The 26,014-nt window shown below is 43.2% G+C and overlaps 1 protein-coding gene across 4 annotated transcripts in view; it reads left to right on the top strand.

Moving 5' to 3' along the window:
• The window catches only part of rxraa (retinoid X receptor, alpha a), a 113,204-nt gene that overhangs the window by 24,205 nt on the left and 62,985 nt on the right, over positions 1 to 26,014 (top strand). For all 4 annotated transcript variants that reach the window (XM_037118316.1, XM_037118313.1, XM_037118315.1 and 1 more), the window contains exon 2: positions 2,749 to 2,862. In XM_037118316.1, the coding sequence (XP_036974211.1) occupies positions 2,749 to 2,862 (114 nt within the window). The remainder of the gene's footprint in view (positions 1 to 2,748; positions 2,863 to 26,014) is intronic.

Below are 26,014 nucleotides of genomic sequence, written 5' to 3'. Positions count from 1 at the left end.
GAATATGGCCTGAGACGTATTGATGCAGCGTGATAGAGATGATTTAATGACAAGACACGTACCAGCCTTACCACTCATGACAGCAGATCTTGAACCTGCACATACATGTCCAAGTGTCTTCTGCACTTTCATCATTTACTTCAAGGCTTGAAAAGTAAAGCCCTTCACTGCAAATGATTTATGATGCCAACAGGAAGAAGACAAGTCCATGCCTCTCGAATCCATATTTTTGTCAAGCACGTTCACACTCTAACTGAATGTTTGATGAGTCATTTTCGGCCGTTTGATTTCTGTGAAACTAACCAGTTTCCTGTTATACATAGATCTGTGCATGTTTTACTTTACATTGCTAAAATGACAAAGGATTGCATTCGTTGTCCTGAGATGCAGAGATCGTGTTCAGGGTCAAACTAATTTGTTCCTTTTTTCAGCTTCGTCTTTCAGCTTTAGGTGAAATTCCAAGTGCTTGAACACCATACTTCAGCATTACTCTGTCCCGTGGGAACATTACTCTGGTGGATGGCTTGCAGCGTTGGGTTCTTTCTTTGGGGGAGCTGCTGTCTGCTTAGTTTACCCCTGATTTTGGAAAAGTCCAACTTGACTGGGGAGCCTGGGCTCATATATTAATGCCTTAATGTTCAGTGACGTTGCTCAGAGCTCAATACCATGTGTCATTGTTTGCCCTCCAACCCCTTTTTCACAACCAGGAATGTACTGGATTGTGGTAGATGGAGCAGGACTTTATTTGAATCAAAATTTTACACGATTCTTTTATTCTCCGTGCCCAAAATACATCTCAAAGCTCAAAGGATAACAAATCACCCTGTGGTATAATTGTAAAAGCTGATTTTGATGCCATTTTGTTGACTCATTTTTATCTCAAAAGCTAGGAAAAGTTCTACGCATAGCACATTATCATACAACTTCACCATCTCCATCACGGCCATTGCATTTTCATATTGTAATGACGAGAGACACATAATTTCTCATTTTGGCAGTCACACTCTCAGTTGATACATTGCAGTCACGCTAAGAGGAAAAACATGTTGGATTGTATTTTGGCGTGAACAAGTCCTCAATCTAATAACATTTTATTCTAAACTTAATCAAACACGCGTAGTCTTGACTCATAACTTAAATTGCCGTTAAATTGTTCTCATCCCCCTCCGACATGCCTTTACTCTTCTTTCAGCTGACATTTTCCAACATCTGATAACAAGAACAACAGCATCATTGTGCTCAGCGAACAATGAGATACTAACATGTTTATTTCTTGTTCAGTAAGACAGTCAAAATGCCCTCCTCATCTGTTTGATTTAATTCACGATCCTCAGAATGATCTTAGTCTGTCTGTGTCTGCTCCTGCTGGTCTGGACTTGTTTCACCCCGTCAGTCCCTGCTTCATCCCGAATACTAATCAAAGCTTTGAAGAATGCGTCAGACATGAACTCTTCCTCCCCCCTCTCACATCCATAACAGCACATGCACATGGTACACACAATCACGCATACACACCCTTATAAGCAGAGAGTATCAGCATCCCAGACGGGCTTATCATGGGGAACTAATTCAATATCCCTTTGCCTGTTTTAAATGTCATTCTCTGAGCTCATCCGGAGTGACATGTTCTTCATGGTGGCAATAAAGGGGCTTTATTGGGCTCAGAGCACAGTGGCGGTGGGGGGTGCTCCTCTGGCTGCTGCTCTTGATGTTTGCTGGAAATCTTAAAGGTCCTCATGTGGGATGAATAAAGTTTGGATTTGCCGTGATCTGCCGATGCCTGTGAGATCTGCATGAGCTACCCAGTCGATATAGACGGAGTGATTCCTGAAAGAGGAGGAGTAAAGTTCACGCAGTAGTTTTCACGTTGGCTCGAGACAACGTCAATCGTGAAGTAAAATGCCACTCATATGGCACCTTAGGTCTGTAGTTATTAAGAGATATTCAGCAGTTTAATGGGTTTATTTGTAAATGTTATTGTTTGATTCATGGTCTGTTTGGTTCCAACATATTTTTTGCGTTTTTTTTTTTTCTACGATTTTCAGCATTTGAGTGCTTCTATCAAAATAATGTTTCACAAAAAAAATTCTATTTTTGGAATTTTACTGTAGCTCTTCCTGTTTGCTGGTTAATGTCAGTGACGAGTGAATTTCGGTCCAGAGGGGCTTCGGCCTATTCATTTGCTTCATTGTGCCGAATAATGACTTCCCTATTGAAAATGACCTCATTGACCCCAGAGAGAGACAGTAAGAAGTCTTCATCCTGCCCCTCGAGGCACCTCGGCCTGATCTGGCATTTAGCCCACACCGAGTTATTAGCCTTGTTCCCGTGCCAGACCTCTTTTCTCACAGCCTTACCCAGTATTCTGCAGGGTCAGTCCACGTTCTGGAGCTTTCACCCTGGGTGCAGCCACAGAGCTGACCTGAGCAGGGAGCTAGTGTGGTGAAGAGGTTCGGCTGATCTAAACTGTAAATGTTAGAAGTGGGCTGGGTCTGACGGTGGCAAATTGCTGATGGGGATATTTTTTTTTTTTTTTTTTTAAACTCATTTGCTCCTCACCCCCTGACCATTGAACAAAGAGCCCCTAAAGGCAAATTCTCAATTTTGGCTTTTGCCTTTTTGGCTGTAGTTGTCCTTTGTGAAACCAGTGTTGCACGCTCGCCACAAAAATCCTCTTTCTTTTCAGTTTGTTCTTTATCTTTTTCCTTCTTTGTCTTACTTTTCTTCCCCTCTTTTTTTTTTTTACAGGGTTCCTGAAGCCCCAGTGCTCGTTGGCTCCTCCCATGCAGCGAGGTCGCTCAGGCGAGGCTTGTTCCTGTTTCAGCGGCATGTGTCCCCTCCATCAGCGTCGCCTATCCACAGGTAACACTGACTGTGGAAACACACCTGTTGCTACCTGCTTACTTGCCGTTTTTGTTGGACTGTCTAATAGTCCAGAATAATACCTTATCTTATCTTATCTCATCTCATTGAATTTAATTATTTTCAAGACATTCAAGGGAAATCAAATAATACTTTTGGGGCCCAGATTTAGTTTTACAGATTTATTTTCATTACCTTTAATTGAGATATTGGTCATATCTTACCATTAAAATATGCATTTTCTTTAAAGAAAAAGTCTTTCTGAACACAAAGAAGGGCCTTTGTTGGAACTCAAGTGTAGTAAGTATTGCTTGTTTCTGCCACACAAACACACATGCTCACACCACTGCCTCCGGCAAGGGGTGTGGCTGGGGGCCTCTTTGGGGGCTGCTACAATCTGGTTTTCATGCTCAGTGGTGTCTTTGCTTGTTAACAGAGGTGCTCAGCCTCAGCCTGCCCTCCTCACGTGCACACTCACATAGACAAGCTGGGCCTGACATCAGTGGATATGCTGATCCGTCTGCCTGGTGTGTGGCCAGTCAATACAGGGACAGAGATGCCTAGACCATGTGGTATATGTTGGTACATTTATCACTCCATCCCCAAGGCTCGCTCCCTCTCTTCTGCAGTGTCAGTGCTGCCTGTGACCAGTTGAACTGCCTGTCATGTGAGGAGAGCGTGACTCGTTTGGCAAGACAAAGTCACATAAACATATAAACAGCTCCACGAGAGCAGCTGTTTCATTTTAAAGTTAGATACGTACATCTGAATTTCTATTTATGAAGTAGAACCTCACAGCGCATGGAAGATGAAGTATGCACAGGCTTGTTCTGATGTTCAGCATTGATTCTGAACAGTCTTTACAAATAATATATATAGACTATATTCTCAAGCCCCCTTTTTTCTTCTCCCCCCACCCCCCTTCCTTTTGGTCACAGAATACAGTCAGTGCCTAATAGAAACCAAGTGCATCTCCTTGTTTGTAATGTTTTGAGTCAGCTCAGGGTTCAGTCCATTTGTTCAGTTTTGCGCAGCACTACATATTAATCTATTTTCTGGTTTGCTTGATTCAGTTCATCTCAATCCTACTTGAAGTGCTTGTAGCTGCATCAGTGGAATTTGTTCGGTGGAGTGGTGCATTGAATTTAAAAAGGTACAGGGAAAATTGTTAAATGTTCTGTGAAAATGGCCTTCCTCTTGTCATTTGGTGGCCTGTTTTTCAATCGAGGACAAACAAGGGATGTAATGTTCAGGAAATCGATGAGTAGGTTTTTTTTTTAATTTTTTTTTTTTAGCAAAGTTGTGCATTTTTTCTTTAATGCTGCTTTAAAAAAAACAGCTCTGTATCATAAATTTCAGATAACAGCGGAAATGATAAAATCTGTTCAATCTACAGTATAATACAATCTGAATGTGATAAGCGAAGGGAGAATTCATGCATGTTTGTTGGATCTGCCAAAGGGCGTTTAAAAATAAAAGATGTAATTCAATTTTGCCAATATGATTACACTGATCAAATCTATAACTGCACAGATTTCCTTGTCTTTCTTTTTTTTCTGTTTTTGATTGTTGGGAAAGTTTTGCCCACAAGAACCAGAAACGCAGCCGTCCTTAACGACCCCAAATGATGTCATTCTCGAAACAAAGAATGGAAACGTGAATGGGCATTATACTGGTGAAATCATATCATATATATGATTCCTAAACAATTTTGTTTCACTTTGCTAGATTGTGACTACACCAGAAAGTGAAAGTTCAAGAAAGGACACTGACAGGGACATAATTCCTATCCGCCCCAGTGCTCTGACATCTCTGGAGACACCAGCAGCTTGTACTCTTGCCTGATGTCTATAAAGAAAAAAAAGTTTTGTCTCCCTGTATTTTTTCACACTCTTAAGAGCAAATAGAAAATGTAAGTCCACATTTCATATTTTTATCTCTGGCAGATCAACATTTTTTTTTTCTCAGCGGAGGCGAGATGAGAAGCAGCTACCCCCTCTTTCACGGGCAAATACTTTATCATGGACAAGTTTCAGCATGATCCATGAGGTGCACCGTTTTCCACAAACCTCACCCCCATCTTTGTGTATTTTACAGGGCTATCTTGATTGATTGCAACATTTTTTACTGTCACAGCCTGCAGTAAGGGTGGATGTGTTTCCTGAACAATTAGGAGCATCTGGATCAGGAGCGTAGTCTTACTGAAGTGTGTCAAAGGTTTTCCTTTTTTGTGTTGTGGCTATTTTAAGCCCAGCACACTGGGATACAAGTTGTGTTAGATTATTTTGTCTAGCACCGATTCAGGGGCAAGTGGAGAGGAGAGGAGGAGTGAAAGTGTTGAAAAGTGGATTCTGCTATCTTTTGTTGTTGTCGTTTCCCTACAGAAGATGTTAAACCGATTCAGTGGTGCGTTAAATGCTCCCCGAGCAGCCAAGAGCAGAGTGTGCTTCGAGAGAAATGAAGTTACTGCTAAAGAGGTCGGGCAGCCGCTCTGGAGTCTAAAGTTTATAGAGCCTGTAATAATCATGGGTCTAATTATGGAACGTGTTACTATAAATCCACCAGTGTCCCCATATCGTCTGATTGTCCTCCAATCTCAAAGTTCCAACCGCCCGACTACGGCCACAATGACAAGCTGCTGTGGGAGGTGCAAGGCATGTAGTGGCGACCGAGCAGGAGGTTTCTGGGAAGGTTTGCGAGCCTCGCCCGGGGAGCCGTATTCAGCAGCGAGCCGTTGAACTTCAGGCCGCACACTGATGTGGCCAGGCTCCGGTTTCAGCGGTTTTACATTGTTTGGGCTTTTCAAAAACAAACTCTTACTGGAAAGGGACTGTGAGAACCGTAGTGTTCGGGACTTTGCTTTTCCGCAGGAACATTTAAAAAAAAAAAAAAAAAAGGGCAATCATTTAGTTTATGAGAAAAAGAAGTCATGATGGGGAAAACGATTTTTTTTTTCTTTTTTGGAATTGTGGTGTATGAGGTGAGAGAGAGGGAAAGCATAAAAGAGAGACAGCATTGAAAACAGGGCTTTTTGAAAACGGCCCTCACAATGCAGGCCTTGTGCTGTGATTTGGTCTGTCCTCACCGAGCTGAGCAGAGGAATGGAAAAGATTATCCGCAGGAATGTCTGGGGTGCCCTCAAACGGAGCGGGCCGCGTGACTGGCCAATGGGAGCGAGGCCTGCAGAGCGGCGGGCTAATTTTTTCCTGATGAACTCAGCCGCCTGCTCCACAATGCAGTCTGATTGCCAGGGCTGAACCCACATATGGTCTGTGTTTGGAGGGTCCAAATGACAGGACCAATTCTGCCTGCAGAGAAAAAGGGGGTGGGGGTGTTGGACGTAGATGATTGTTACTGGCTCCCCCTCTTTTTATTTCATTAGCGTTGGATGTGGTTGAGCGGCGTGCCGGAAACACACCCGCATGATGATGGCCCCGCCCTTTGTTTCTCACTACCTGCTGAGTTTAACCAACCAGGTGCACTATTTGCTATTTGATTTATCACTCTTCATTGATTGTGTTTTGTTCGAGTACATTATACCCGAGGCCAAGCCACATTAGTGTTCACGGCAGTCCCACTTCATTGCAGTGCCGACGAATTATCTCACTGCCTCACAAATCCCGCCAATTAATTTGGAACCCATTTACTATTCAGACTACTTGGATGGAAGCTCCATTGCTCCTCCGCCTAGAACCGAGCCAGAGTAAACTACAGGGAAATGTAAGTGACGCAGCTCCATGCAGGGAATGTGTGTGTACAAGCTCATTGTTTTTCTGTGTGCAGCTTTTAGCATCAGCGCGGCAGTAAAAAGCCATGTGGTGGGCCTCTGGACAGAGGCAGCATGTGTTTGTAGACCTTGTGGTCACACACCAGGGTTTGGGGGAAGAAGCCGGGGTGGGGAGGCAAAGGAGGCTAAAGAGAGAGAGGTAGGGGGGCGTGGAGTTGAAGTGGCTCCCGGCTCCTCATATTTCCCATCGTGGGGTCCTGCAGAGGTGAGGAGGGTCACAGAGCGGGAGCTCGTTAGCCTCAGCGTGCTCCATGCTCCCTGAGCTCTAATTGGCTGGCCAGAGTCAGTGCTCTCCCTGGCTGCTTCCTGTTGGGTCAGCAGCCAAAGGGGCCAAAGGACGCCAAGCTGCTGATTATGGGCCCTGGCCCCCATTTTTTTCTGGACACACTACAGATTATTTTTAATACACAAACTTCACAACCGTCCCAATCTTAAGCAGCAGCAAGCTCGTCTCCACATTTTTGTAATGTAAGGGTGTTATTTGAGGCCAGAGTACTGGGGTTTGTCATAACTCGGATAAGAACTGTCAAACTGATCAGTTAATTGGCTGCTTTAATTTATGTTGAACTTATCAGATAATGTGTGATATATTGGCTGTGGTTCCAAAGATATACAAATTCCTCCTGCTGCAGGATTTTGAAGCTCCTGGCATTTGAAGGCTTTATGCATTTGTTGTGAAAATTAATCGGGATGTGAAGCGAAATGATTTCCTGTCGGATTAAGTCTGAAATTATCTTGACTGACGGTAGCAAACATGAACAATGATAGCATCATAAAATCTGACCTCATTAGCATCCCTCCCTGTTCTGATAAATCCCATAATTGGGAGGCTCATTTTTGAGAAATCAACCTCAAACTTGATGTTAGATGGGAAAATGTTGCTTTTGTCCACTTTAGACAGCTGATACAAACTTTTAAAAGGGTAAATATGTCAAATTGTAATGAATATAAAATTATAGGTCTCAACCTTTTTGTAAGGTAGATCTTGAAAAAAACTGCATTAATCAGTTCTTTTGACACTTCTGAGCAGCACAACACATTTTCAACACAAGATCTGACACATCGCCTTATTATAGAGAAGATATGATGTGTATTTTGGCAAACTGCTCCATGTTTACACATCCAGCATCCAGCCAGGACAACATTAGCATTTATTTGCAGTTGTATTTCTGGCCACTAGGTGAACCTAAGTCCCATATTCACTCAAAGCTCTGTATTTGGTCTCTAATAACTCCTGAGGGAAACATCTGGCTCTTTAGCTGCTGGATGCTATAAGATAAAAAGCTAGATGATGCTGTAAGCAGCAGTAACTGGGAGTATCTTTCATGTTTATTGTCTGTTGGGCTTACCAGGAGCTTTTTGCTGAAAATAGCCTCCCAGTGACATGAAAGATGCTAAAATGATCTGTGGAGCTAAAGGGAACGGTTTCTCGGGTGAAAATTGTCTGTGGCTCATCATAATGAGCAACGCCTTTCGTGTGAAACCTAGCCTGCGGATCCATTGTCATTATGAGAGTAACTTTAAAATCTTTGACTCATACGGTTTACTGTTTCCTTGTTAAATAACAGTAATTCTACAGTCTCTATACATTTATGTCTATCTGTACTGCTCTCCGAGAAACACTGCACTAGTCTTTTTATCTCATGTGGAATCGCTCATTACTCATTCTATCTGTCCATTGTGTCTGCCAGTGGGATTCCCCCCAAAGTGACATGGCCCCTGGTGGCCAGCAGCCATGGCAGCATCAGCCAGGGTGCATCTGCAGGGATGGAGGTCTCCGTCCTGGCACAGAGTGACGGCAGCCATCCACGGCGGGTCACTCGAAATCAGAGCGACTAAGCCTTTGATAACTCTCTGAGCCTATAATCCCCACTAGCACCATCAGAGTGAAATGCTATCTCATTGTTAAAGCTCAAACTCAGTGCGGAGCAAGGCGAGCAGGCAGCCAGGGACACGGGGGACATACAGGAAGTGGTCGTATCCCTGCTATCGTGCAGTTATTGTCATCTCAGCGGTGTAATTGGGGGCGGTAGAGTTGAGGTTTGGGACTTGAATTTTTAACCAAGCTCAAATTCTCAAAGGCTATCATTATGAGTTTAAATTTGAATCGTGGTGTTGCAAAGGAAACAACATTTAAATTTAAATTATCAGGAGTACAGCATAATTTAATGCCTAATGAATTTTTGAGCTGAATACAAATTTGCCCATTGTTCCCTCTCCTTTTTAAAATCAGAGCGAGCCCTTTGTATTATTTCAAGCCAAAGAGAGTCGTTTTTGTTTTAAATTAATGTTCAGTCGCATCCTCAGTTATATTTAGCTGGTCGATAATGTATTCTCTCAGAGGCAGTTTACGCAGATGAGGTGAAATTTCCCTCTGCCACAGATTCCTTCTCTCCTCAGAGTTGATCCCGACCCAGTGAGTGAGGTTTACAGTACAGCGTGTGAGGCTTTCCAACTGGAGGAGGAGGGAAAAAAATGGCAAAAAGAAACCCTGCATGTTTTATTAACATCAATTAAACATGAATAAGCAAGTTCTCATTCTTCAGGCCCCATGTTGCCTAACACAGAACAGTATGTTAATCACAGTGTAGCGGGCTGGGCACGCCGCTAAAATATATGGGCAAATTAAGGAATGGCATGAATACAAATGAGTGTGTACGTCTTAACCCAGATATCTCGGCCCTGATTCTATCTCTGTTATTGCCAGCTGATAGACACATCAGGGACTGCGGCGGGCGCTCCGGCTTTCCTGACTGCTTAAGCCTGATCCTGAGTGCCATGTTTATATCAGTGAGGCTGACTAAGTGTTGAGGGGCACTGGCCTCCTCTAACCTCACGTAAACACTGGAGGATTGGGATATGAAAAAAAAAAAAAAAATGTACATGTGTCATCTTTGCAAAAGAACAGTTTGAGTGGCTCATGACACACTGCACCCCGCTGTGCAAACAAACAGTGGGAACTGTGTTCTTTGTGTGCAGAAAAGTACACCACAGGCAGGGATAAAGCTTGAAAATGAGGAAAACAAATGATTTAGTCTCAGTGAAAATAACTGTCATGTGTGTTGTGATAGATGAACACGATGAAGAACAACAGTGCAAATAAGATGTGATTTTAAGAAATGCAATCGGTTATGGTGCCTCTTTTGTTTGTCCTCATTTTCACTAAAATGATGGAGGATCCAAAAGGTTTGAACATCTGGATCAGCTAACGGCGGCAGAGCCAGATATTTGGACAAGGCCAGACCAAAGGAAGAGGCCAATTTCTGTGATTTATTTGTCGAGTCTTATTTTCTCCCGGAACCATGCATTTTCTGGTTGTTATGCTTTGCTTGCAACATCCGACGCCGCTTTGCTAACTATGAAAAAACAACAGCACAGGAATGCAGGAACATTTTTCTTGGCCTTAGTAACTTGTCATGTCACTCTGCAGTTTGGACATTGGGTCACGATGTTTGATTACGTGCCATTATACGTTCTTACTCTCCTTTTTATTATGTTACCTCCCTCTAAACTGTAATGAGACTCCCCAAAAATGCTACAGCAGAGTTCCTGCATCTCAGTCCACTTCGTGTTTGTTCAGTGGCCTGTGTGTTAAGTGGGTGGTGAGGGAGCTCAGGTGTCCTTTTTAGAGTGGACTGGGAGCTTGATGCTGTCAGCGTTGGTTCTGGCTGTTCCTCCTCTCACTATGGTCAGATGCCTCTGTCCCTGTCAATGGGAATTTGAAGGGCAACGGCAGCCACACGTCATCAAACTGTGCGTGTCCCCCTGCCCCCTGAGGAGGAGAAATGGGGGAGAGAGGGACAGGGGGGGGGGGGAGTGAGCCGGACATTCAGTGATGTTGGGGGGGATGGAGAGAGAGGGGCAAGGAGGGAGTGGAGGGAGGGGGGCTGTCGGTATTTTGATGCTAAAGTGATTCGACACGCTTGGCATTATAGCCAGCCGGGCGATGGGGGGAGGGAGAGGTAGCCCAACCGAGCGCTTGATCCGAATGTCACCGAAGCCGATCTCATGAAGTGGAAGGTCAGAAACATAGCACCTGCCACCTCAGCTCACGCAGACGCCACCCTTGCACCTCTGCAAAGGGCGAACCAGGATTCGGGGAGGTTGTAGGGTTGAGGACAAAGGGGCCGGAGAGGTCTGCGGAAGATGTGCGCACGAGTATGGGTTTGAGAGGGAGGCAGGGGTGGCAGAGCCCTGACCTCCCTCCCAATGTCACATGTCTCTGCTGCACAGCAACAGGCCCACCCGAGTGTGCTAATGCAGGGCCAGTACATGCTGGGATGTGAGAGGTGGAAGTGGGGGGAGAAGTGTTTGCAACTGCCACGTGCTTTCTCCTCAGAGAACCGCTTCTTGAGGGTGCACAGAGAAAGAGAGGGGGGGAGCGATGGTAATGTGGTGGCTAATGGAAATATCTTGTTGAGACGCGGTGTTGGTCTGAGAAGCTGGCAGCCCTGGAGGAACAGACTGTGGCCGCTGTGGCGACACTAAAGCTTTAGCCCCTGTTTTACCAAACAAACAGAACTACGATTGAAAAGCAGGACATCTCAAAGGCTGAGTGAAGACTATAGTGCTTGTTCTGGGTAGCCCAAAAAAACAGTTTAATACTGTGTGGGTCCTGTTGTTTTCATTTCTAATGGTTATATCATTTTACTCACCAGAGTAATTGCTGAGATCAGAGAGTGGTGTGATCATCTGATAACCTGAGACTCCACATAGCTTTTCACACTGACCCATCTGTGAAGTCGTCCCCAAAAACTGGAAGGCAGTTTGAAAAAAAAAAAAAAAAGATTTTGGGCAGGTGAGTGGTGATCCGTTTATCCATAACCATCTATCACGGGCTACCTTCAGCCAATCACATATGATTTAAAAAATATCGGTTGAAACTCTTGATGAGCAGCCATACTGTTTTCAAGCAGTAGCGTCTCTGTTCATCATCACACCTCAGTCACACCTGTAGCCGCCAGGAGTTCCTCATAGGACCTCAGTCAGTCCCAAGGTAAAATCATCTGACTGCTCAACAAGTGACCTGGTGAATACAATGTTTTGACTGCAGAAATGATGGCAAAAATCTATTGAAAAGAAGAGGTTGTTAAGACTGGACGGTTCCTTCATCTGTCTTACTTTTGCCCGCCGGGGCACCTGGGGCGTTGGCGGGATAACTGTTGCAGAAAGTTGACCTTTAGCGTCTGCCCGCGCAGGCGGCTCAGTCGATGGGACTGTGTGATAGAGTAGAGTCTGTGTGAAAGAGCGCTCCAAACGCCACAGGGGCATCATGTCCACAAGTCCATTACAGTCACTGACATTGAGCTAATTGACTAACATGGTTGTGCAGCTGTGGTGCCATGACTTTGAAAATGAGGATGGGGAAAGCAATGGTAATAACCAGAGAGGGCGGTGAAGGCAGTAAGTGATTGCAGGGGAGGGGATGGGGGGGTTTGGGGGTCAAAGTCAAAACTCATGACTCAGCATTGACATATCTCTGGTTGTTATTTATCAGACCATTTTGGCTGTGTGGTTCAGTTAGCCGGACCTTTATGAATCATACTGATAAGATTTGCTGGTTCACAAAGCTTTGAGGTGAAGACAAAAAAGAAAAAAAAAAACACACTCAAAAGCCAGCAGATGAGCATTTAAATCTGTCATTTTGATCATTGATGAGTAAGTCATGTTAGGATCTGCGGCTCTCCTCACTGTATCATTGTAAGTTCTGCAAGACAAAAACAAGCTATTTGAAGACATAACCTTCATGACAGCCTCTAGCTAACATTTCCCCCCATGTTTTCTGACATTTCATGTACGTCATGGATGTGGATGCCGCTCACACTCACCTGCCTTACCTAACTCCCCCCACCCCACCCCCCACAAGGCAGCAGGGGGCTCGCCCTGGAACGAGTTAATCATTTACGTGACAGTTTTGCACTGAATATTATGAAACCATCTAGAGGCTCTGGAACATTAAGTCCCCAACTGTTAATGCTCTTCAAGATTTCCTCTCCGGCGGAGACAACGGCATCAGGACAAGCGCTTGACGTCAGAGAGAAAAGCAGCCACGGGCATAATGCGTTTCGTGGTGGCTTTTTGCAGGCGAAATTTGTGTATGGTTATGTTTGAGCATGGGTGTGTAGGTGGTTGTGCTGAAATATGAAATGTATGCATACATCTGTGTGTGTGTGTGTGTGTGTGTGTGTGTGTGTGTGTGTGTGTGTGTGTGTGTGTGTGTGTGTGTATTTTGCATGTACCACACAGGTGAATGATTATGATGCACTGTAAACCTCTCCTGGAAATGACTTGTGTATGTCTTCTGTGCTGTGATTGTTTTCCATCCTCCTACGTACAGAGATGGTCAGGGTGTGATTTTATAGAACATCCATGTCAAAGACGAAAAGCAGCAGCTGCCCGTAACCCTAGCTGGTTATGAGCATGTATTTGTGTTTATTTAACACCCTCTCCGCCATCTGCTCCATGTATTGTGATACACACAGGCAAGGCACGTGTGTACAAGCCTGATGATTACACAACAGCCGGGCCAGGCTTTTTTATGGTGGCAGCATCTCACCCGACACCAACACGCCGCCAATTCCATTATTCAGACTTTGCTCGTTGGCAGCGTGCGCAAATTGAGACGCGACAAGCAGACATACAGTATCAAGTGCCTAATACACATGTATCAACAGAGGGGGACTCAGCAATCCACCGCACACACGGTCATATTTTTCTGTCGATGTGCGTACAGGTGCAACAATTAAGAGAGACGTGATTAACATACAAACTGACTCAAACGCAGGGGATGGTGTCTGTTGGCATCATTACGCTTAATACAACCCGAAATCTCTGTGCTTGTTTGTCTGCACTCCATCTGCCAGCCAAAGGTCACAGGGGTTAAAAGAGCATTTAGTGCTCATGGAAAAACAAACAAGTCTATTATCACTGATTGTACCCCGGTGTTATGTGGTAATTAAGCATTTGTTGATTTTTGCCTCTCGCTCTACCTGTCTGCATAATCACTATTTGTGAACTTTACACATTAAGCATGTGGGAGTATAAAAATGAATGCCCGAGCACAGCAGTGCTGCAGGTTACATAATGATCATAACCTATTCTCTGAGCAGCATGCTAAAAACGGTATTTATAACACAGCTTAACAGCTCTGTGTTATCTGTCCGCATGAATTATCACTGAAACTGGTGATACTTTATGAGATAGTGTTTAAGAGGTGAGCTGAGAAGTTGACTTTGGCCTGCTTTAATGGCTGGGAGGATGTCTGATCAATCTTTTATCTCTCAGAATGTACGTAATGTCTAACCGCTATGTCGGCAAGCAGTGTTTGTATGTCAGCAGAATTCAAAGAACTCTGCATATACAACTTTGTTCATGATAGTTATGTTCGATACAAAATATCTTTAATACACGATATGTCTGTAACACACATTTTAAAATCGCTTTCAACTGTCAGATATACCATGTGTCTTCTTTGTTTGTGCATATGGTTTACATAGACGTTTTAGTAATAAGCTAAATCTAAGGGAACGTGATCGCATGATTATGCAAGTGCACAGAGTTGTACAGATGTATTCAGTGCTTAGATTTCCTTTAAGGGCTTCTCTAGTTATGTAAAGATCTGTAAGAGACTGATGTTAAAAGGAAAGTCCTGTCGTTTAGTGTCATTTATGGTCAATTTATGGTTATGAATAATTTTTTGGTGACAGATTGAGATTTATTGAATGTCTGAAAGACACATATAGATATAAAGTATTCATACTTAATAAAGGCACACTTTGGACATTAAAGGGTTAGTTCACCCATAAATGATAAATCACTCATTACCTGACAGAAAAGTTTTGTGAACTGTAAAACTTCACCTGACTCTCCATCAGCATGGGGGTGAGTAGATAATGATTGCATGTTTTGGCTGTATTTAGCCTTTAAAACTTCTATTTAAAAAGAAAAGAAAAACGTGTGAGCACAAAACGATGACTAAGTGATGTAGAACATGTTGACTAGACAGGATGACCGGCTGGGCACCGGGCCTGAATAGTCATCTCCCACTTTGATCTCCACTATCTCAATCCTTCTGTGACATGCTGTTGAAAGTAAAGCAAAAAAAAAAACAAAACAAAACAAAAAAAAAACACTTGCATTTGAAAACGTGCATTTATGAGTCTGAAAATCCAATTCTCCTGATACAGAAAATGGTGGCTTTCCAGATTTGTGCTCTCTATCTGCTCGGCATGGGTCCCCAAGTCCCTGCCAGAGAGCTCAGTACAATAATATAGCTGTCAGATCAGAAACATGCTCCCATTGGTCTTTAAACATTCAAAAAAAGAATGTGACAGATGTCAGGCCAGACAAAGCATTAATAACATATCAGAACAAGCAGGACCACATACTGTCTACATGACTGTCAATCATCAAAGCTCTTTTGCGATGAACTGTCAATGAAGTGAGTGACATGAAAGCACAGACTGCAGCATGTGAGAACGCCAAGAAATGTACAGAGTGTGCAATGCATTTCAGGTCTGGATGACATTAAAAACAGCAGGGGAGTTTTCACAGCCTCTGCCATATCAAACATTGAAAGATTCCAGGGGAAAAAAACCTCACAGAGCAACATACAGATTACTGGCAAGATAGATTTCGCTGAATAAACAGAGAAACCAAGTCCCGACATGGACAAGAGAGGCTGCTTCACCTCACAGCGAGATTCAGTTGGTGGAGCAAGAGAAAGGGCTCGTTCTTTACGTAGGATCTTTGTCAAAATATTCTTCAAAGATGCAATAAGTGTGGAGCAGTGGCTCCAGGACGAGAAGGTCTACACGAAAGTGACTGTAAACAAAATCACTCATGTTTTCTCCTCACCGGAGGCGTATGCTGACACTAATAAATCCTTCACAATGTTTTATCCCCCACTTCATACTGTACATCAGACTGCACTTAGAGTTGAAAGGGAGGAAGCTGCTTGCATCAGTCAGACTAAGTCAGAGGAGGAGGAACGAGTGGGTGACTTCTGTCGAGTCTCATTAATTAATGTGGATGCCAATGTGTTATCCAAGGAAGTGTTGTGTGTGTTTTTACTACGAGCAGTACAGCGTTTCACTTCATGACTTGAGTGCACTTACAGGATCTATATCCTGTTGTTGATGCTAACCCCCACCCCCCTCTTTTTTTGACTTTTACTTAAACATTTGAAGCTTTGGTTTAAGCTGAAGAATGAGGCATTAAATGTCATCATATTTTATGACAAACTAAGAAAGAGTTAAGAAATATCCACGAACACATGAACTTAATGATTTCAGTATTTACTCTGATTGCATTAGAGCCTAAAGAGACATTTTGCTTCTGTAGTTATATAAGCGCTGTATGTGGTACAGTACGTAATCCAGTATCAAGGATAAGACAGTGCAAGTTTGCAGTTGCTCGTCATGTTTACTTCCATGTTCTATATTACAAATCCCTCAGCGCAGCAGACCAGGAAGACAAAGGGCCCTGCCTTCCTGTTTGTGTGCTGCCGGGAAGTGGAGGGGGAAGGCATGCCTAAGAAATGAGGGGAAATTAGAATCACACACAGTCGGCATGACCGTGCAAACCTTTAATCATACATGACATGAAACTTATTTATGGGTGAATTCCCAGTTCATGTCATGGATTTTATAGAGTAAAAGTCTGGCCCCTTGTTCTATTCACATCTTTTTTGAGTCTTTGTATTTGTATGAGCTTCACCAATTGCTTATTTTTGAACAGTTTTGAACTTGAACTGATTTACACCAAGCCATTCATTAAATTATAAACAATAAATGTTTTTTTTACTGACCAAAGAATCTCGTATTTTTAAAAAATAATCTTGTTTTACTGTTTCGCAACCAAATCTGGATTCTGTGTAGTATTAATGTAGCTCTATCACATCTAGAATTCATTTGGTCCAGCATAAAATATTGAGAGCAGCAGACCTTGCTATAAATATACCTACTAAGCTTAAAAACCCACAAGATATTTTGACTGTATATTTTCCCAAGAAGGGTTATTTTAATTTCCTTGAAACGTTTCATTGCATATACAGTAAATTAAAAAAAAAAAAAAAAAAAAAAAATCAAAGATGTTATGACACTCAAGCATAATTTAATATTTTTTTAAATAGCTAACTTTTCAGGCGCTCAGTGGTTTGGTATCATAAGAAGATATTTATGCTGTGTTGACTTCAAGGTTTCCCATATTTTTTTGATACCTATTGAGCTTGGTATGGAATGACCCTTTCACAGAAAGGCTCGGAGTGTTGATCCGTCCCCTGTCACAACCTCGATGGAGCATGTTATAATGCTTTCACATCTCCAAATGTCACTGTTGAAGTCTGGAGTGGTTTGATATTCCATCCCAGTTCTCCCTCATTGCTCTGTATTGCAGAGCAATTTCTCAGTTTCACTAAGAGGCCAGACAGCTGCTAATGATGCATCAATCAGACCACTTCCCTCTCCTCTCTCTCTGTCTTTTATCTCTAGTTATATTTATAATTTACAGCAACATAAAAAAAAAAAAAAAAAAAGATTTGTTCATTTCCATCAACTTTCTTTCATGTGACTATATTCCTACCTGATTTGATGATAGTTAATTGAACACTAATAATTCTGATACAGAATATGAGATGTCGGTCAGTATTACGGCTTTTTATTGAATGTCTGGCACTTCCACTCAGGGAAAATTGCGCTTGAAAAGAAACATACTTTCTATTTCAAAAGAAACATACTTTCTATTTCAGCTCGCCTCACATCCTCCCTTTCCTTCCCCTCCTACTCGCCGATTTCTCTCCCTGCGTCTGTTTTCTTCTCGCCGTTGTGACTCCCTTCCCCTTCTTCTCCATGCGATTAGTCCTGAGTCATGTTCGGGCGGATGTGCTTCTCGGCCAACTAAGCCAATAAATAGGGTCTACGTGATTGATCCTTCTGCCTGTCTTGTTTACACAATGTGCGCTCGCCTGCGCCCAAAGGAGATGTTGACCTTTCACACACGGGGCAGCCCACCCTCTTTATCTCGCATCATTGTGCAGCTGAAGAGTCAATCGGAGCCGATCATGTGGGAAGGTTTCGCTGAGGATAGAGGGGGGAAAAACACTCTGGTCTGTTAGATTGGGGATGATGAGGAAACAAGGCATGTATTCCTCTGATGTTCACGTCCATATAGTTTCATCGTCCCTGGTGGAGGGCTTATTTATTGTAGAAAGCTATAACACCGCCTCTGTCTCTCACACAGAGCCGGTGTTATACAGCCACTGTCTCATGAATCAACTGCTCGGGTGATCTTACGACCCGGCGCTCACCCCTGGTCAGCTCAGGAGTTCAAAGGTTGTCTCTGAAGCTTGTCTCTAATCTGTGCTTCAGCATCATAGAGGGAAGGTGTAAATTGGCCCTCTATTGGCAGCAGACTGGATCGTGTTGTTCTGCACTGGTGTGCTCTGTGAATGTAAAAAGCATTGCCGCCTCTGTGCTTTGTCTACTGGTGCTACTGGTGTTTATTGACTGGTGCTAAAACAAGTTGTGGCACTGTGATTTCTAATTTTCTGTATTTGTTTGCTCACATGTGAGGGTTTTCGCTCTTTTTGAAATCATTTATCTTTATCAGCTTGGGCCCTGGAATGAAAGGCATTTTACACTGTTTTACAGTCTAAACAAATAATCAATGAAAATCATTTTATCTTTTGGCCATAAACACAACCTGAAGTCCCAATCCCAATATGTCCCTCTCTTGTACCCCTTAGCTTCACCCCTCCTTTTTTGAAAGTTCATGCCAAGGGATAGCATCTCCAAAAAGACAATTTACAATACCTCTTGTTACTCTGTTCTGAGCTAGGGGGCACTCAAAAACCTCCAGTTGAGGTAAAAATTGGATTGAGTCAGAGTGTCTTTTTGGCTCCACTTGATTGCATAATCTGTCAGAACAGATCCAGTGTATTAACTGGTGGATAACTGCTAATATGCTGCTTTCACTGCACAGCCAGTGAAGAAGAGTTAATCCCTCTCATCATGTGATGGCTCATTCACTTTTCTGTCCAGCCTCTGCGTAAGATGACCTTTTGACCTGGTGACCCCTGCTAGCTTGTCCTCTTCACCTGCTAGTGCGCATCTTATCCTTCGTAATGCAGCGTTGTGCTCAACTTACTGCTGTATGACCACAAAGACACTCGTGTTAGCTGTATCGCTGTCAAGCAGCAGAGTTGTGAAAGGAGTTGACCTCATGCCCGTGGCCTGTCTATTAGCATGCTTGTTCAACTGTGTTCTCCTTCTTTTCTACCATCCTCTATCATTCTCGTCCTCTTCTCTCTTTTTTTAATCTCAGAACTATCCCTGAGGTATTGGGGAAATGGAGAGAGTGAGCAGAGCAAAAAGAAAAAAAAAAGGAGAAAGGGAGAGGAGAGAGAGAGAGAGAGAGGGAGATATTCTACAGGGGATTGTGGGAACCCACTGATAAAGGCTTGCATCTTAATCCATCCTAAGGCCTGTCTTATGGTGTACTATGAGCTTTTATGTGATCATTAAGAGTGTGGGCTCGTATGCACGTCGACGTGCACACTTTAGGTATGAGTGTGTATACGTGGGTTTGCGTATTTGATATGCTAATGTTTTCTTTTCGTGCAATCACTGATGCAGTGGTATACTTCTTTGAATCTTGTGTTTCAAGGCTCTCAGAGATCTTCATATATCTTCAGTAGAAACTCAGCACACCTCTTCACTTTGACAACAAGGCAACACTACTCCACAACAGAGTGCATAACGACTTGTTTTATGGCTCATAAGTGTATTAAAAGCACTAATTATTGCGTGGCAGTTCCCCCTCTAATGCAGTGCACTAGGTAGGGATCTCTCCCTCTCTCTCTCTGAGCTTATGCCTTCAGCTCCCTCGCTCCTCCTTGAGCTTTAGTGGAATTTGGCTGATGTGCGCCAAGGGGAGGAGAGGAGGGAGGCGCTCATCTTGTTTCAGTGCTTTATGAGTCTGACGTGTACGTCTGTAATTGCGGTTATGGGTGATTAAACTCCCGATGCCCCTCAGGATCCACAGCCAGCTATCAGTCAGCGTCAGGCCGAGCGGTGCAGTGCTGCTCTCAGAGCTCGCGTTGGTGGAGTTGGAGTGTCTGTTCCTCACATGACGCTGCTGCGCATCCGTCTGTACCGTAATCGTAGTCAGCGAGTCTATCGAATATTTTTATTTCAATCGATTAATCTGTAAAATGTCAGCGCATAATTGCAGATGCGGATTCGATTATCATAGTTGCAAAACAGTTTGTACCTCAGTTCTCAATTTCGATAATCCTTGATATGGTTAAGATGCTTCTCAAGTAAAAAAATGCCTAACACTTGTAAAATGTTGCTGATTTTTTCTTCAATAGCGCAAGAAAAATTGAGGGCACCCTCTTTGAAACTATTAGAATACCTTTATCGGGGTGCCATTTAGCTCAGTGGGTAGAACGGGCGTCTCATGTACCGAGGCTTTGTCCTCGCTGCAGTAGACCCGGGTTCGACTCTGGTCCCTCTCACACCCCCTCTCTCTTACCTTGTTTCCTGTCATATCTTCAACTGTCCTGGCAATAAAGCCAAAACACCAAAAAATATATACTTTACGATACATTTATTGTCAGAACATGGTAGTGTTGAACCTTAAAAATAAACTGATTTGACTCCCTTATGAAGGCTTGATGCCTCAATGTGTCAGAGTTCGTTTTTAAGGGCTAACACGAGCATACTGTGACATCGAAGGCATTTTAATAAATGTTTCTCTTCTCAATTGCAACCCAGTTAAATAACTAATTGCTTCAGTACCATTCAGTTCCATCTTTCATGGCATTTTGTTTCACATACTTGGTTATAGCAACAAAGATGAGCGGCAAGACACGTTTACTATTGAAGTCTATATATGTATATTGTGTGTGGGTGGATGGATGGTGTAGTGGGTAATGGAATGAGGACTCCATTGATCATTTCATGGTATCTGTATGTTTACGCATTCATGCCTGTGCGCAATGTGCTTTCATGCATGGCACTGTGTTTGTACGGTGTATTTGCATGTGTGTTCTATTTATGGCTTTTAAAAAAAAGGAGGCCTTGAGGCCTCCTGCTTCCTGGTCTAATTGGCATGTTAATCATGTCTCTGTGGGTAGGATATCAGCGTGTATATGTGTGTGTTTGTGAAAGATCCATGACTTATCTCCAGAGGCAATGTGTGACCGCGGGAGTCCTGTCCTCCTAACCGTCCTGCTCCGACACTCCCATGACCAGAGCATGGATTTTCTCTCAGCTGAAGGGGAGATAGGGCAGCCCAGGAATCTGAGCTTCAGAACTATCGCATGGGATCCAGTCCAAATAAAACACTTCAGCATGTGTGTGGTAATGAGGAGCTGTGCTTTTGTGTGCAAGTTATCTGTTGGCGGCCTCCTCCCACTAGTTTGCCGACTTGGCTGGGCCTTTCTCTTCTGCTGATGTTTGGATGTTTTCTCTTGTTCCTCTCCTCTCCCTAACACCCCCCCCCCTCCCCCCACACACACACACACACACACACACACACACACACACACACACACACACACACAGTACCCTTGAAGGCAATACGGAAAAGAAAAGGAATCCCACACCCTCTTTACCCCGAGGACCCCTGTTAGTCATGGCAGGATGACCTCACAGTGGAGGATGCAGGGTCACAAGGGCAGGAAAAATAAGTTGTGTCAAAACACAGAATGATAGAAATGGCAAGAGAAAAAGGATGAAGACTAGAGGAGATGAGAAGGAAAACAAGTGAAGAACTAACTCCTGTTGCACCATGTTTGAAGCCCTTGCCTGGACTTGATTGAGGCAGTGTCTGTGTCAGTCCGGGTCAGCCTCGCTCTGTAATGTAAAAGGCCCAGTCGGGAGGCCGGCAGGGGGGATGATAGAAGTTGGGGGCTGATTAATGTGTGACAGCCCACGTGGACCAAAAACAGCGTGAATACACTGTGAACTCTTTCACACTGCAACGCTTCTTTATGTGCTTTTAGAAGCACAAACGCTGTATTATCCCACAAGTTTTTGCTTGTCAACACTGCAAAGAAGCTCCTCACGACGCCATTTTGATATGTAAATGAGTCCTTACAGTGTTCTCTTCTTCAAACAAGTGCAGTAAGAATAAATTCAACTTGTTTCCAGCTCTAGTTAACTCATGTCAAGTGTTCAAATCGGGTTTCATTGTTCCTCACCGTGGTGCAGCACAATGCCTTATTCATTTTTCAAGATGCAGAGAAGTGTTTCTAAAGTCAAAGATCCTTGAAGAAACTTTGTTTTGAAAATTCTTATGACTCAATTAAAAACAGAAATGACTCGGCAAGATGTTTTGAAGGATGTTGTCTTCTAAGTATTAAGGCTTGTAATGCTAGTGTCAGGAATAATGATTTAGTCAAGTGTAGAGGAGAACCGGAAAAGACAGGAAAGGATTCCATTCTTTTTGTTTTGAGCCTTTTCATTTACTTCCTATCTATACTGGGCAAAGCGCAACAACACTCCCTAGCTTTGGTTTAAAAACTAATGCCTTGGACTTTTGGGTGACACGCGCTATCACCTACCTGTTGTGGGGAACACATTTAGAAATGTTGTCTGGGCTCGGGTCGAGTAACTTTTGGTCAATTTAAGAATGTTAAAAATTGTAAAATGTGTGTATTTCCTCCTACTTAGAACCTTTGATGAAATTCTATAAAGGCCCGACCTGTTGTTTTTTTAATTGTTTGATGACAATTCGTCTGTACATGAGCATTTGGTGTGGGTTTGTATTTATATCAAGATGGCAACTCTATATTTATATATATTCACTAGGCTCCTACAGGTCTTGGAAATCCTTTAAATGTGTGGACTGAGGGGGAAAATCAAGACTTAGTATTTGAAAACAAACGAAAATAGAAATGAGTCATTAAAAGGACTTGAATTTATCCCTGTTATGCAAGAATAGAAATTGAAGCCCTTTTGGTTTTATCCTTTTTCTTTTTTTTAATTTGATGTGAGTAAATAGTCTTGTGTTCTGCTATCTGCTTTGTTTCCCGGGCAACTTGCCTCGAGTTATGTTGCATTGTTAGGCTGGTGCTAATTAAATAAATGTAGCGCCTAACTCATAAATAAGTGTCTGTTTCCATTGCTAAACTTATGCAATGTATTGCTTTGCAGTGTTGTGCTGCAGAAGGCAAAGACCACATGGTCTGACATCACTGTAACACAACACAATTGAGAAGCGTTCACACGTTCAAGCCTCCATCTCATTATAAAACCTCTTAGTATTGTATTAGTAATCAACCTTGATCCGGGACTCAGATTATGCCATCTTTGGTTGTTGAATTTGAGCAAATTGGGTTTGGAAAGTCCTTGAAAAGTCTTTGAATTTTGTGTTAAGAATTTTTGGAAACCTTGTTTCCAGAGTGCATCCTATTACTGACCGTTTGACCACTCAATTATCCTTTTAAATTCAATCATGGATCTTGATTATTTTTGGTATTTTGGAGCCTTTTGATCTGCGTTCTTTTTTCACTGGGCAGAGTTTAAAAAAAAATCCCCCTTAACTTGGTGGAAAAACCCGAGCTGAAGCTCCTTTTGAAAGCCTTGCTGGACAGCGTGTGTTTCTTGGAGAGCTGCCAGTGAAAATGCAAGAGAGGGGAAGTCAGCAGACTGGCTGTCTTCTGTTCACTGTTGTTCAGATTGACTCTGTCAGGCCAGCCTTTGAGGCCCGTGATCCAGGTGGTCTGTTCTCTCCACAGCGTCCCCCCCACCCCCCTTACACCCTCCCCTCCCCCCTACTCCAGCATCCCGTGCCCACAAACATGCCCAGCATCAGCAGCTTCCTCCCAGAGCAACGGTGGTGTCTTCCCTCCACCAATCGCGAGCCTCTGCAGCTATGGGCACATCGGCGTGAGCCAATGAGCAACACCTGTTTCTCTCAAGCGTGGCTGTCCATGCCAATCATAACACCCACTTTATTTGGCCTCTGTCGTGTAGCCAATCCCAACACGTAATTCACGGGCATCCAGGCCATGAGAGGCACAGGCAAAAAGAAATATGGATTTTATCGCTGGGGAACGGACCTTCCAGAAAATGACTTTCCCAGCACAGATGTCACAGCAAATGTGCTCTGCTTCATTGCATCATTGGAAAAAAGTGTCTTACACTGAAGCAACCTTTTGATAGGACTGAGGGCTCATTGTTCAGTGGTAAGACTTTGGAAAAATGACTCACTTTGTTGCCTTGTAAAAAGTGCGAAAGCTTTGCCTGTGTTTGTATGCGCAGATATGTTCTATCTATCATATGGAGATGTAGTCTTTTAATCAGGGTTATATGATGTATATCAACCCAAAACATTATAATAAAAATATAGCTGCTAAATAAAGCCAAATTGCTTGGCAAGTGTGGCATCTACATACTCTGATACAGTGGGTGGGTGGCTGTATTCATCTTTGAAGTTGGTTTGCTATTCACAGAAAAAGTGGCAGTACAATAAGTACAGTGCAGTGTAGACTTATGAGACTAGCATGTCGTCACTGATGTAGACGTTCAGAAAAAAGACAATACGCTGTTCTTAGTTTTTATTGTGATAGTGATGTGAGATTAGAACTATGGAATATGAAATCATCTTTGCTCACTGCAACTTTGCCTTCCTTACACTTACTGTACATATAAACACACAGGTTATGAAATTATTTTGAAGACACAAACATTTGAAATTATTGGTTATCTTATTGGTATCAACAAAAAGAATCAGTATCAGCCGAAGCAAAAGTCTGTATCGTGCATCCTTGCTTTTGATAGTGTTTTCTTTCTTGAAGCGTAATAGCAACTCTCGATATCAGTCCAGAAATCTCCTGAAACAAGTTTCTTGGAAATGTCAACAAGCTAACAAATGAACTCAGGAATCACTTAAGTATAATACAGCGTGTCAGGAATCACAAACGTTTATTCAATATCTGCTTTTATAGGATAACCTTATTTAGTATTCTTCTCTGAAAGTAAGTCCACTGGAATCCATGAAATTGTCAGATATGCTTTTGATGGCACGTTTGTTTGTTTATGTGATTTAGCCTTCAGTTTAATGGAAGGAAATGTGTTAAATGATGACATCATTATATGTTTGTACAGATGACAAACTTCAGCACGAGCGTGGGTGATCAGTGGCAAAAGGCATCTGAGCAGTCGATTACGTGTGACGTGTTTTGTCATCTTTTCTGTTGTGGTCAGATTTAAAGACGGTCCATAATTAGCTTAGTTAAGGTTACCTCGGAGTAAGACATAGTATGAATCTTATTTATTTCATTAGTGGTAGATGTCTGGTCTCGGGTCAGCTGCAATTGATTTAGAAATAATTGCGGCTAAGAGGTTGGATCTTGGAGGCACAGGGCCAAGCTGTTCTGGTTCATTATATGAACTTCTTTTCAAAACTAAAAATGTCCTTTACGAGCTCTCTTGGGTCACAGTGTTCAGGCCACATTGTAACTATTTTATTTTCGGGGATTTGCAGCAGCAGCAGCAGCAGCAGCAGCACCCTTCCTCCTGCGGTTCATCCCGAGCATACAAAAGACCTGAGCAGCAACAACCCGCTCTGTTGTTTAGCTCCAACACCTGGAGATGGATCGACTCCCAGTTGTTTGTGTTGTGTTTGTGCTGTCTAAACACGAGCCGGGAGTGTTAGTCACGTTCCCGGCAGAACCGATGGGCTCCTAATGAAGGAGAACGTAAACACGGGTGAAAACACAAGCACAGAAAGTAATAGACAGGGGATGGTGATACAGAAAAGAGAGGCTGGGAAGAAGTTGATGCAGGTATCTGTGGAGAGGAAAGGGAGCTGGCAGCACTCTCGCCACAGTGTCTTCCCAGGACATGAAAGACTCGCCCCTCCGAACTGGGATTATCCTCCACCTCTTGGGAGTCCCTCTGATGAGCGGAGAAGGCAGAGGGGAAGATGTGGAGAGAAATTGAAGGAAACAGCGACAGAGGAGAGGAAGGATAGGAAAATTAAACTTGAGAGCACGAGCAGCAGGGAGACATGAAGAGGCATACATCCATAGGCCCACATCCACACGGATGCCAGCTCCACTTAAAGGCCTACCGATGCTCACAATGCTTCGGATGACCACCTTTGTGCCATTTATTCTCTTCTGAAAAACGCGCCTCCAACCCCCTGAAGAACAGCTTGTGCTGGTAATTCACCAGAGAGTTGTGTTTCTTGTTTGATCTGTCTCCATCCTGGAAATCATCTCTGCAGGCTCAGACAGTTTGAATCAGTTGTGATCGTTTCTCTCTGGCAGAAAAGACTCCTGCAGCAGATGCAGTTAGCAAAGATCTGCAGATCTAACCCTAACCCTAACCCTGCAGAAATCTCGATCTTACC

This window comes from Acanthopagrus latus, chromosome 12 (assembly GCF_904848185.1).
Source record: "Acanthopagrus latus isolate v.2019 chromosome 12, fAcaLat1.1, whole genome shotgun sequence".
Lineage (NCBI taxonomy): Eukaryota > Metazoa > Chordata > Actinopteri > Spariformes > Sparidae > Acanthopagrus > Acanthopagrus latus.
The sequence above is the reverse complement of the archived record's forward strand: the minus strand, read 5'-3'. Positions and strand labels throughout refer to the sequence as shown.